Source organism: Dreissena polymorpha, chromosome 4 (assembly GCF_020536995.1).
Source record: "Dreissena polymorpha isolate Duluth1 chromosome 4, UMN_Dpol_1.0, whole genome shotgun sequence".
NCBI lineage: Eukaryota > Metazoa > Mollusca > Bivalvia > Myida > Dreissenidae > Dreissena > Dreissena polymorpha.
The window spans coordinates 54,877,450-54,892,052 of NC_068358.1; the positions used below are offsets into that span (position 1 = coordinate 54,877,450).

Here is a 14,603-nt window from a genome sequence, read left to right on the forward strand (position 1 = left end):
AACAAATAACTAAATTAAAAAAAATCATTTGGCTTTGATCATTGAACCGGAAAAAAACACATCGCGTCTAATGCATAATCGGATAAATAAAACAAACGTCAGCATATGCATGTAACAACATTCAATATGGAGGTAAAAAGTGGATTTAACAGGACACAATAAGAAAGATGGTCTCCCTGGTTCAGTGAACTCTGATCTTCACAAAGATTATAATAAAACCTTTCCAATCAAATACGCCTATTGAAGGTTTTCTTACATTGGCAATCAGCGATTAAAACGAATTTAGTCGAATGAGAAAATAAAATGTCTCTTTAAAAGTATTGTTAACAATACCAATACTAAAGTTTTATGGTGCTAAGTGAATAACAATGCATGCGTAATTTTAAATGTCGATTCAGCAGACGGTTCATCCAGTGGGTATAATTTCCGATAATTTCCGATCAAACAGATATTACATGTAAATGAACTATAAAACATAAGTTTCGGACCAGGATAAAAGATCGGCCTTTGAAATGTTTACACTTTATAACAATGTTGATTTTAAATTATATGTAGTGGTTGATCCTCGTACATTGCATTTCATGATACAATTTACTCTTTATTAAAAGCAACGCTTTGTTATATGGTACGAGCGAATCGGAGCGATAGGTCTTTGCGAAACACTGTTATGGTTTATTGAAATCTGTGTTATATTGTTTTAACCTTTGTCAATAGTAAGTTGCGTCAATTGCTTATTCATCAATAATTTACAGGCGCAGGCCTAACCATTAAGTATTTAATAAGTAACCTTTGCTAAAAATCATGAATCGTCAGAATTTCTTCTACAATTATTACTGCAAATATGTTTCTTCTGCTACTGCTGCTTTGCTGCTACAACTACTACTTCTTCTACTATTTATAAATATTTCTTCTTATGCTTCTGCTAAACATGAAAAAAAAACTGTTTATTGTGAATAAATAAATAAGTTCTGTTCTCATTTTTGTCTAAGAGGATACTAATGTTATTATTACGATTAGTATGTGGACGATTATTATTACATGTTCATACTTCAATTTCTCTCACGCATACTTTATGTTGATGAAACCATATCTGCACATATAATATGTACATTTATATGAACATTTATTTTTTGCAGGATGCTGCGGAAGAAACGCAGTAAGGGCTTTTGTACACAGAAGTACCTATGGAAAAAACCTAAGGTCACAACCAGCACGGATGAAACAATACCTGCTCCAACGGATGAAACAATACCTGCTCTATCGGATGAAACAATACCTGCTCTATCGGATGAAATAAAACCTGCTCTATCGGATGAAACAATACCTGCTCTATCGGGATTGTCAAATGATTCATGTTCTGGCAACAGTCCAACATGTAGACGTAGTAATGTTTATGTCCAAACCTGTGATGAGGGGAATGACTATGACTACTGTGTTCGTTTAGATGATGATTCAGGGTTGCTGAATACAGGATTCATTGATAATGGTCCAGACATAATGAACATGGAAGATGAGACGGACATTTTGAATCGTGGATTTTTGGAAGACTTTGAACAGAATGCAAATGGGAGAACGACACTAAATCATCAGGAATGTGACATTGAGGATTGTGTTGACTTTTTAAAACTACAGACTGAAGTTCAGGAAAATATCAGGATTTCATGGTTCGTAAAGACAGAAGCAAATTGACATTGATGCAGATGTACTCGCACGGTGATGCTGCCTTCGTAAAACTGTCCATAGAGCTGCACTCTGACTTCAAATGCAATTTGTTCGTGCATAGAAAACCAGTGCCTCGTAGTCATGTCATTTGGGCAGATCTGCCATTGTTATTTGACAGGGTTTCTGTTATAATGGAACTTTGTAGGAGACTTGCTGTGAACTCTTTCTGTAGTCTGCAGCTGCAAGAAGTAATTAATATGAATAAACTATATGTATTAGACTTGACCGTATTTATTTTGTTTTAATCTGTACAGATTTGCAAAGTATCCACGTTGGTCACCTGTTTAACACAAAAATGTTACAGAAATGTTGTTCTTTCATATTATGAATCTCGTTCTGAGAAAACTGGACATAATGTTTTTGCGTAAATTGTCATTCCAGATTAGCCTGTGCAGTTCATACAGGCTAACCAGGGACGACACTTTCCGCTTATATGACATTTTTCGTTTAAATAAAGTCTCTTCTTAGTAAAAAACCAATTTAGGCGTAAAGGGTCGTCCTTGATTAGCCTTGGTGGACTGCACAGGCTAATATGGGATGAAACTACGCACAAGCATTATGTCCAGTTTTCTCGAAACGCGACTCGTGTAATGAAACAACATTTCTTCAATAAAAAGGTATTTCGTTAATTTATTATTAACTGTTGTGTAATGTTGTATGTTGTTAAATATGCTATTAAACTATCAAATAATTTACATGCGTTTTTTCGTTTGTTAATTCTATGCAACGTTTACCCTCGATGGGGGATACGTTCTGCTTAGGTACTACGGTATACTTTTGCTCAATGCAATTCAGCATTGACACCTTTTATTGCTTTTAACGTATATAATAATTTGAATTTCTACAGAGAATTTAAATGTGTGCGTAAGGCTACAAAATGCGAAAGAAGCATAGGAAAACGGGGCTTAACAACTTATTTTCCTAATTTGTCCGTTTTTCCAAAGACGTATCAGTATATTGTTAGGTATTTGTTTTTTCCTGTTTTCCTTACTTTAATGGTCTATTTCCTAAAACAAGAACTATTTTAATAACCGCTGTTTCGACTTCTGAATTTCAAAGAGATACATGGAAACCCGTTATAGCGCACCTTTGAGATTTTTGTCATGCTTTTTCAAGACGTGACCCCGGAACCCGGAAATACTTTTATACTCCATTTTGCACTCTGGACAAATATAAATTGCAATTTGCTTCCCATTTGAATTATCAATAGCATCTTCGTCTGCTGTATATTCTCCTAAAATTTCATCGAGGTCTAAATCATCATCCCATGAAAAAAATCGGTTTTGTTATATTTTGCCATGTGAATATGTTGTACATGAACAGTGATATGATATTCTTATGTTAAAACTAATACGTTTGTAGGAATGTTGTGTAGGTTAATCCGGGGGTCTGTCCCGGGGTCACGGGGCCTTATTTTGGGAAATCATATTAAAAAAAGGTGCGAAATCTGTCAACCTAATATGCAAGTGTACTAATCTGACACCTGTTGAAGCTACACTGGCCTGCTAACTTTCCGAGATTCTCCTTCAGTAGACGTACAACTGGCGCCGGTTTGAATTTAAACTACCGTGAATGCTCCTTCAATATGTCTGAAAAGTGATTTAAATAACAAGAATTTGTAACTACTCGTTTCGTTTTATTACAATATTCTAGGCGTCTTCTTTGTTTAATCTCGGATCTTAAATAAACATGTTTATTAATAGATCAATGAATCTCTACGGAAATATCCACCAATAAACATTGTTTAAGGATAGATCTTTGCTACTAATAACTACAACAATTACTAATGTGTTATAAGATTTTTCTTTTAGCGTACATACAATATTTCCCGCATGCATGACTGCAAAATTGGACGCTTATTTGACTTAAAACTTTTGAATAAATAATTTTTGATGATTCTTTGAACCGATGAATTAGTGACATTAAAATTAATTAAAGAATTTTATTACCATAAAGATTATGTTTATTACATCGGTCATTTAATTATTTAAAGCAGTATTCTGTACCACCAAAGACACCAGCAAGTTACGTTCATTTGATTTGATAACCTTTCATATTTTGCGAATGAATCGACACGTTACTGACGATCTCGTTACAGACGAAGTATTCGTTGTACCTAGCCTTTGGCCACGTGACTAAATCTCGTTCCCTCCGGGAGAAAATCCGCGATAACCCGATAACGCTTATCTTTGTATATTGATAGGTCTTTGTATATTGATAGGTCTTTGCAGCTTCTAAATAGCGAAACAAGCCAATTTATGCAGTAAGAAAGTTTTTAATCGAAACTCTCATTAAGGCGGCCATTGTTGAATGTTGAAACACGATCGCCAACTCTGCTAGGAGAATGTTATCAATGCTAGGATCCTACGCAGTGGCGTATGCCCAAGGGAAGTAACTGAAAAATCGAGTTATCTCAATCGGACTGGCTCGGTCTTTTACATAGATGGCCATTATAAAAAAAATTAAGGTGATTATCAAACCTTGGACGCTGCTGTTCCAGCATCGTCAAAAAGCAAATACTGTACTAAAACGGGATTTGGTATACTTACGACAACTTTATTTGAATTGCATTCAAGATGCCTACAGTAAGTTTAAACGAGAATACATGGATGGGATAAATTTATATTTATCCCCTGAAACAGTGAATATCTATGCTATACACAACGATAATATATAATAATATGATTTTTAACATGTATTATAATACGAATGCTAAAATTATCACTCATAAAAAAACAGCGACAGTTTGTAAAAAAATCTATTTCTGAAGTTGTTGTTTTATATAAAAGCCAAGTAATTACATTTACAATTTCAAAAATCTTGAAATGAAAACACAATTTTGAACACGCTTCTGAATGATGCTTCAAATAATGACGGAAACATTACTGCATTTAATTGATCGCGTACGCTTTATAATAATATGTTTTTATTTGTATGTATGTATTTTGCGAAATTATAGAACATTAGACGGACAGCAACGACACAAGTATACTGACAGAAACCGAAAGACGGACGATCATGAAACAAATGAAGGCACTAAAGCAGGGTATTATGTTTAAAAATACAAATTACGATATGAAGTAATGACAGACAGACAGACAGAAAGTTTATTTGAGTCTCACTTTTATACATTCATGGTATATAAAACATGTAGCAAATTAAACAAGTTCATGTATAAAACCACTCTAAAAGAGTTACGAGAGACTATAGAATGTATGAACCTTTGTCATATAAGATGATATTACTAAACAATAAAACGATAGGTAAAATAATAAATAAAATCATTATCTACGTTTGTATGTACAACATATACACAAATATATCTATGAATATATAATATTTACAACATCATAATAACAAAATTCAATATTAATTATTTATACATGTAATGTGTACAAAAGCTTGGTGTTTTTTTAACTATTGCACAATTTATCAGTTTAAAAGTTTTATTTAATAATTTATAAGGCATATAAACTCCATACAACAAAATCCCAATTACTATCATAGAACTCGGCAAATAATCATGGCGTACTTGTCGGCCACTCATAAGTGATGAAACAATGTACCTGGTCTAATATTTTATCTAACAAATCTTCTAATACATCTTCTAATAGATATGCACTATATTTATATTGCAATTATTTAAGGAACTTCATACATGCTTTACACACATACACCTTAATATTAAGGACACACAAACACCTATGCAAAGTAAGTTATAACATATTGTTTATACTTTAAATTCTCTTTAACGCTCAAAATTAACGAATATTTCGTAAAGTATTTCATAAAATAAAGTTAACACCTAAACAATCAGTGTTCCTTATAGCAATAGCCACAATTTCAACGCTAGATGTGGTATGATTACATAGTTTTTTGCAGATACAAAATGTTCGTTTTTATTTATTTGTGACACAATTAATTCCATTTTAATTTTCCGCGAATATATCTATTCATACGACACACGAACACTAAAATGGTACCATATTAGTGTTTATGTATCGTATGAATAGATATCGTTGCGGGAAATTAAAATGGAATTAAATATGCAAAACAATAACAAAAACGAGCATTTTGTATTTACAAACATCTTTTTTACCAGATCACATCTGGTTTAACTTTATATTACGAAATATTGTACGAAATTGTCGTTAATTTTGAGCGTTGTAGAGGCTTTAATATTCCTAGTTATGTGTTTGTTTATCTTATGATCAAGAACTCCAATTAGGAGCTACAAATTGCAATCTTAAATTTGAAAATGAATCAATGAAACGACAAAGGTATTTTGAGAATGTATTTAACATAATATTTATATAGCTAAACCTGTTATTGACAAACGAACATTGTACATTTAACATTAATATGATTTTACTATAATAAACGATACATATGTTATCTTGCCATAACAATGTCAACTGCTCTATTATGCAGTACTTCGTTAGCAGTTCGAAGACAAGTTTATCTTATATTTTAACCACTAAACTTGCTGCTTAATATGGTGACGATTGCTTAATGAAAATTATTGGCCGGTTCTTACGTTAATTTTTCTCTTCACATTCATATTCACCATCATAGACCCGAAACTCCTAATTCGATGAAGGAGTTACGTAAAGAAAAAGACAAGCTAAAGTGTAAACATATAAAGTCAGCATTTCAAAATTAAAAACATGGTACTGTAGTAACACGAGCAATCCACTTCGAGCGAAACTTATTCGTTGAAATCTATCAGATAATTATTTATATATATCCTGTTCTGCGTTTGAAAACGTGTAAGTATTTGTATAAGAGGGTGGCATAATGCTCATATTATTGGAGATATATTTAGACCTCAGGTTGTAAGATCTTATGACCCAAATGTTCAACAAATATCGTAAATCACGTGTTAGCAATTACGACTATTACTTGATACAACTTTTAGTTATCATCGCATTTGTATTTTCGTGACAGCTTTTTTTGCTGGGATTAAATTTATTTAACCTTTATAACACAGGTTAAGTTCCATACTAGGTTCTCAATAGACTGAAGGTAACCCGAACATAGCCGACTTGAGCGACCCATATCATCCCACGCTGTTGGTAATATTATATTTCACTAGTTTATTGTGCATGTCCAATATGCGTTGAATAAACGATTAAATATATATTGGAAATATTAAGATGTAGTAAGATTTTAGTTTCTTAAACATTTATTATGAAATCGAAATGTCATAATTCTGCGATCATTCGTTATACTTCGTAATTTCCTTTCGAATAACAGAAGTTATATTTAATATTATGGTATGTTGGGAAATGACTCATAGTGGACAATTAAATACAGCAAAAGCAACTAAGTTGAACAATGAGATAAGCGTTTATAAAACTGAAAAATTTGATTCAATACAATAAACACATCTTTGCCACGGTAAAATATACAAACCAATATATTGACCAATTTGAGTTATTCAATATGATCTTAGGGCGAGCAGTTTCGAGGTTTGTATGACAACGAACTGACTGACCTTCTGACGTTTATGGAGAAACAGGATCTTAAGGAACCAGAGAGCATTGTCATTATCTGTGCTATATTACAGGCTTCTAAGAGAATTATTTAATGTGACTTTGTGATAAATCCTGTTTATGGTAGTCTGGTAATATTGCTTTTTATGCAGTATTTTTCTATGATTTTATTATTTCTCATATAGACATTATATCATTAAATCGTTTTAACATAAAGAGTAAGAGTTATATGTCTGAACGTTCTGCTCAGTATCATGTGACTCATAACAAACTGCAACAACAAAAACATTATAATGTATAGCAAATGTGTGTTTTGTAGAATATTGATGCCTTCTGTACGAATGCTAAGAACCAACAAGTTGGCAAATTGTTTGAGATGGTTGTTGGCGAAGTAAGAAGTCCAAAAATTAAACAGCAACAAAATATGACTTGCGTGAAATATGAATGTCACACACTTTTGTAAACTTTGGATATACAGTTTCATCGAGGCCATTTTAATCATGATAACAATTGTTTATTGCAAATGACTTTTGTCTTTGAAGTAACATATTTTATAGTTTTTACTGATGTCACGCACAATGTTTGAGTAATATTTTATGTCATCAATAACAATTTATTAAGTATTTTACAATAACTATCGTAGAATAAAACACACTTAATCATAATGCCATGAAGACTGCAAAAGATACAGTCGAACTAAACGCACTCCAAGAGAAGACTGTCGATAAATTTGTACTGGACTTACACAAGGCCCTCTCCAGTGTATCTTGTGTACCGCTTAACCAGGTACTAACGGCCTCTAGATGTTTATCTTAGACAGAACATTACATATGGTTGGTAATGTGCAAGAGTGCAAAACATGTTTGTAAAATACTTTAAATAAAAATGTCAACATATTGTTCCCTTAAATATATAGTGTAGAAAGCAAACAATCATACAGTTTTAAATACGATAGGCTAAAATTTACATAAGGTGATCACACCTTGATTATACGTTACGATAATAAACATTCAGTTTTACCTAATAAACAACTTGTATTAATGTAAATTGTTTTCCATGTAAAATGTTTGTTTTTCTCAAACAAACAATCTAAATCATTTCTTGTAGATTTTCGACACATATTTTATGGAAGTCTTTCGAAAACAATATGAACAACTTAAGGATGGATGCCAAGAGCTTAATGACTTTGTTTCGAAAGCCATCCAGCTGTTGTGGATGATGAAAGGACATCTTCCGCTTGTGGTTTTGATGTGGTGTCAGCGCGATCAACCATTTGACAAAGTGCATTTTTCTTTCTACACATTTAAAGGCAAGAAAGTGTCGCAGTGTATTTGGCCAGCAGTCTTATTATATAAAGATGGGCCATTGATAGCTTGCGGTATCGCCCAGGGAAAATGAACGATAGCGTGAAGACCGTAGGTCAAAGTAATCATACTTGACTGCAGTCACATTACTTTTTTTTTCATTCAACCATATACTCATGACCTCAAATATTTTCCATACATTTGGTAGAAGTAAAAGTTATTAGAAAACATGTTGTTTCGCTTTATGTGTTCGTTTAAATATCCCCTGATCGGCAATTAAAATCCAAATGTAAACGGAACAATTTTGTTGTACCAGATTGGGTATTATCATAATTAAATTAATTAGATATTTTATGTACAATATGTTTGTAACGAAACTCTGCAGCGACAAGTATTTATGTTTTAATCCGGAAATTAAACAATCTTACTTAATATAGTTTATTACATCTTATCATATCTTAACCACATGCAAGTTCAACCCTCAAGCTAAATGTAAAGAGATAGTGTTTATCATGAATGAACCTATTAATTTTTTGGTACACAGTGGAATGTCAAAGTTTAAGTTCTGTAGTTAAGTCTTTTCGTGAAACTCTTAAATGATTTGTCTTTTTGCATTTGGTCAAGCTCGTATTGAAGTGCTTTTAGATTTTTTCTTATTTTGCAATTTTAAATGGTGTTTAATGAAACTATTAATATGATTAATCACATGAAAGATTATCCAGTAGTTATCAATTTATTAAAAACGAATTCATATTTTCAAATGCTTTTAAATTTTTTGAATGTGAATGCGAATCACAATCGCTTGTTCTGCGTTGAACGGTCTTTTCACACAGATATTTTACAGCTAGTGAATAGATGAAATCGATTTTGGTCGGTTAATGTTTTTAAAGGAATCGTTTCGAACTTGACGAATAGACCATTTTTGTAATCTTATCATAGATTCCCCAAAAGAACAGTTTACACACGAGCAAAATGAAACAAACACAGACATTAAAAGAAAATATAAATTTGTTTATTAGCAATCATTAGAATTATATAAACGCGAAACGTCGGTATACATTCTTTGTTATGTTGAAATTTGTTTCGAAACGTAAATTGCTTTTATAAGCAAAACTGCTGCAGAATAACTTTCCAGATGACTGACTGCTTTGGAATATTCATAAACGTATCATCCTTGTTCATGCAGACAACCATGGGTTAAACATTTTTGAATATATTAAGTTAAAGCATTTAATTATAAAAAGTCAAATAAACGTATACAAGTCCCTTTAACATCAGTGGAAACGAGGAAGTGGGTCACGTATTGATTGGATATGAGCATATCGAGATTTTTCAATGAGAATAAATCGGATAACGCTTGATATTTCAAATACAGTGTGTTAAGCATGTAATTTAAGTCGAAATTAAGGATGCATGTTAACTTCTACGCTTCGATCTATAGCAGGAGGAAATACATATTTTACATTCTATAAACTGAGCATATTACGTTGTTCAAGTGTTTTACACAGGCGGATTTAACAAAGGACTAATCCAATCGAATTTCATGAGAGAAAGAAATGACAGAGCCAGAGATGAATGCAGATTTGACATTTGTGTTGGAGTTCTTTAAAAATGTTGAAGAAAAAGAAACGATACCAAATCTCAAGGCCAAAGCAAACGAGGCGAAGAGACGTTTAACTCGTTCGCTGGACGTAGTAAAATTACAATATCAAAAAAGAATAATAAATACAAAACATAAAATATAATCGAACCGTTAACTTTAATTAAGGAGTTAAATATATATAAATAATATGCGTTATATTATCAACGTTTCGATCTTTATTTGATGAATGTTTAATACAATTACGGATGTAAATGTTTATTATTGTCTATAATATATTATTGTTTTTATTACACTTTTCTGATTTTTTTTACGCGGAAGTCTGACAGGAAAGTTATATCCGAGTTTCATGGCGAAAACAACATGTTGAAAAACGAAATTAAAACATTGAAAGAAAAGCTAGCTAAAAGAGACGCTGGAAATACCTCGTAAGTATAAAATAATTTATGTATAACAATCGTTAGAAAGCAAATGTACACGTCTGTTTTACAAGGCTGCAAAAGTGGTAGTGTTTTGTAAGCGATTATAGAAGTACTGCTCCCCTATTTCGTGGCAATAAATAGAGACGTTTATTGTGTTCAATACCTTTTTTTATATAAAAAATTACAATTATAATTTTGGTAAATATACATTGATTGTTTGTGTTTGAATGAGTAATTATTCATAGCTTGCATTACGTTATTTTTTAAACTAGAGAAGCACCGCGCTTCAATACGAAACTGCAAGAGGAAAAACAAGAACTGGAAAAGAAATTGACTTCAGAAAGAGAAAAGGTTGATGAATTGGTCAAAAGGTAACAGCGTTATCACTAAATTTGAATGTAAATATTTATTGTTGTAACATCATCTCTTTTTTTCAATGGAATAATAAAAACTTTACCTACAGGTAATTCCCAAAAGTAAACCTGCATGCAGTATCAAACAACAACATCTTTCATTGACACAATAACGGTGTATACATGCTCATCGTGTAAGATACCACCAGATATGAATCACTATGATATATTGTTCTAAACAACTAACAATATATATTGCACATGTTGTAGACTAAGTGCTATGGCAAGTTCGAAGCTTTGTGAAGACAATCCAAACATAGCAGACTTAAGCGATGCTTTCAGACCAACGCGTTTGGTAAGATCTGCACACTATTGCAATTATAGATCCTTAAATGTGTTATTACGAAAGTGAATAAAACAAAAATAATTCGTATTGGGCTTTACTTTTTATGAACATAAAAATGTTAAAAAAAAAATCTTGTTTTTTTACCAAAGGCCGAACAGTTCCGCGAAATGTACGACAACGAATGGACGGACGCCTTCACGGTTATAGAAAAGTCTAACGGAAAAGAAGAAGAAACTATTGAGCTATTAGCAACAGTCATAAAGGTGAAACATCATGACAAAACATACTCATGAAATTGATCGCAAATGTTAGATCAATAATTATATATCGCTTATCACATGTGTGTTAATATGTAGACATTTTGTTCCATAAAAATATGTGCAGGGACGTATATAAAGGAGGGTCCGCCCCTCTCAGCTGACGCAAAAGCTGATTAATTATACATGCATTGCGTTTTAAATTCCAATAGAAAACAATGTACAATTCACACAAATTTGTCCGACCTAGTCTGGACATTATTGCTATTCAATATTGAGGGTTATTTTTCCGAAATTGGGTACGTGGACATGCTAAGTACCATTTTCAGATCATTATTACTAATAGCACGCAAACTCAGCAGTGTTATAACAGTCAGCGGGGCATTCGGGCACTAGGAGATTACAGGTTTGCTGTTGAAACCAAGTAGATCTTTTATGGCACATTCATAACATGAATGAAATAATGAATGAAAGAATGACCAGTACTATGGCTGTTAGGATATAAGTTGACGTCAACGCCATCCCCCCTTTCGACTATTACAGACTTGTGCCAACTCCCCTCGTTGCTCGCAAGTCTGGATCCGTCCCTTATGTATGCATGCTTAAAATTAACATTCTTAACACGTTTCATATAATACAACAATACAACACGTACATATTTTATAAATGTGTAGTGTTCTTTTAAATGTTTTTACCTAAACATAACCAGGAAGCGGACAAGTTCTGTTCTGATGCATGTGGTCAGCAGATTGAAATCATGATTTGTTGGGCTGTGGACGAGATGAAAAATCCAAAGTTTAAAAGGAACAGTTATAAAGACCCATGTGTACGTATTCAACTACATGTTGTCCATGTTGAACATAGTGTAAAGGAATTATGATAATCAAAAGCAATATCAGGAGACAGAGCGTCATTAAATGTCGCTAGTCTTTAATTTAAGTAAAAAACCGGTTACCTATACAATACAGGCCAAAACATAAAACACGGCATAAAGCAAACAAATATTAAAGCCATGTCGACGCCGTGGAACAGTTAATGAAATAAGTTGGAATTCAAACCGGTTAAGTTCAGAAAGAATCACTTAAACAAACTTTTAAAAAAATACCCTGATTGCATTGCTATTCAAATATAATACAAAATAAAACTCGGTTTGATTTCATATAAATTACTTGTTGGTTTTATATGACCTTAGCAAATGAATAATAGCTTGCACTTGCACAGGCGCGATGAAATGTAGTAAATACCAATATTAACCTAATTTCTTCTTCCGAAAAAGATTTGATATACCAGCATCGTAAAATACACAGCTCAGAGAATTGTAATTCATCTTAAGAAGAAACCGTGTTAACAGTCCGATTAAATGGTTTGGAGGAATTTTTTTTAACACAACTATACACACACCATTCTACTATTTAAATGTTATCATAACTATTGTTTAATGCCAAACATTCACATATTGACTCGATTTAACTTTAGGGTACTAATTTGCTCTAACGTTTGCTAACATTTTGCCTTCATACGCAACCATTTGTTCATGCACAATTGCAGTGTTTGCATTAATAGAAAAAGTGGAAACCTCATTAAAGCATTAATACTTACATATGATGCTTGTATTTTAATATATAACTCTATAATAGTAATGCTTGTATTTCATATTTTGTTGGTTTATGAAAAGGCGGCCAGTCAAGGAGCTGAACTAGATCAAAATCAATCAAAAACCGCTAGACGAATGATGAAGGAGCTGCAGAAAAAACTTGCAGTTGTATCTGTCCAACCACTTGCTGAGGTAAAAGTACATTCTACAGGATTAATGCAGATTAGCTTTTTAAAACGTTTTAATCATTATTAAGAACACGACTTGACGTCTTTTAACCCCGCATCATAATTTAAAGTCGTTGCAGAGATTAAGAATAACGGATTGATGTACATGAATCTTAATATTGTGTATTGCAGATATTTGAAAAACTATGTATGACATCGCTCGCCAAACAATATAAACTGAACAAAGTTCAACAGTTGGATGCATATGTGCTTAAAGCAGTTACATTAATCTGGCTTATGAAGGTCCAGACACCGCCAGTTGAAATGCGATGGGCAGAGATTAACAGTCATTTCGACAAGAGCACGTTTACCTTCTATACAAAGCAAGGAACCAAGGTGGGCCGATCTATCTGGCCAGCAGTTTTCCTAACAGCTAATGGGCCGCTTATATCAAAGGGAATCGCACAGGGAAAGGAATAAGTCGACAGCTTTTTAATTTCGAAAATAAATAAATTGCTTAAGCAGAATTGTCAGTTTGGAGTTCAATAATTACCCAAGCAGAATTGTCAGTTAGGAGTTCAATAATTACACATGCAGAATTGACAGTTTGGAGTTCAATAATTACCCAAGCAGAATTGTCAGTATTGTTCAATATGTCACGTATCACTTCCACATGTAAAAGTTCTTTGTTTCACACAGTGTAAATGCAGTCATTTGTAAGGAAAATAGCCAGTTAATGTTTTGTTTAAAAAAAACAACATGTGGTAGTTAACGTAAATATTTCGATGTTAATAAATTGTATAAATGCTTTAATATTTAATACAGATTTATATGCGAGTAAACAGTATATATTAATATATGTATTGCGTTGATTTTGTTATTCAATCAGTTTAAATAAAAAAGAAATTCATTTAACTTCAGAAGTCTGCTGTTTATCAGTAACAATATGTTTTTCAATGTGTAGCATTAATCGATGTCGTACCTTTTTCTGCTTCTCATGTTTAACAGTATACTATTTTTGAATAAAAGAGGCGTTGGTGTACATGAACGTCTGAAAATTAAACAGTGTTTAATTGTGATATATCTTGAACAAAATATTCAAAATATTCAATTTTATTATATACCTGTTTAATGCTTTTAACAAAATACAGGTTGTATCAATCGTTGAAATAAAAAATCCCGTATTAGGCTACTCGCTGTTTCCAATTCCGTATTACCATACTAGCCGGACTACTTCGACCCATTTAATGACGTCACATTACACGCATCGAAAATAGAAATATTTTATATTACGAAATATATTACGTAGTAGATCTACATCGTGTGACGTCATTTCTGTGACA

General features: G+C 32.4%; 1 protein-coding gene across 2 annotated transcripts; it reads left to right on the forward strand.

The window, feature by feature from the left end:
- The first annotated feature begins 9,843 nt into the window (after positions 1 to 9,843).
- LOC127878061 (uncharacterized) lies at positions 9,844 to 14,323 on the forward strand. Of its 2 annotated transcripts, none has more exons than XM_052424462.1 (8): positions 9,844 to 10,212; positions 10,443 to 10,549; positions 10,816 to 10,914; positions 11,167 to 11,251; positions 11,392 to 11,505; positions 12,209 to 12,325; positions 13,175 to 13,285; positions 13,453 to 14,323. In XM_052424462.1, exons 1-8 carry the CDS (start codon positions 10,078 to 10,080, stop codon positions 13,738 to 13,740), a joined length of 1,056 nt encoding a protein of 351 aa, XP_052280422.1. In that variant the 5' UTR covers positions 9,844 to 10,077; the 3' UTR covers positions 13,741 to 14,323. The 2 variants fall into 2 exon arrangements, with proteins under 2 accessions (XP_052280422.1, XP_052280423.1); XM_052424463.1 differs by having other exon boundaries at positions 13,564 to 14,323.
- The last annotated feature ends 280 nt before the right edge of the window (positions 14,324 to 14,603 follow it).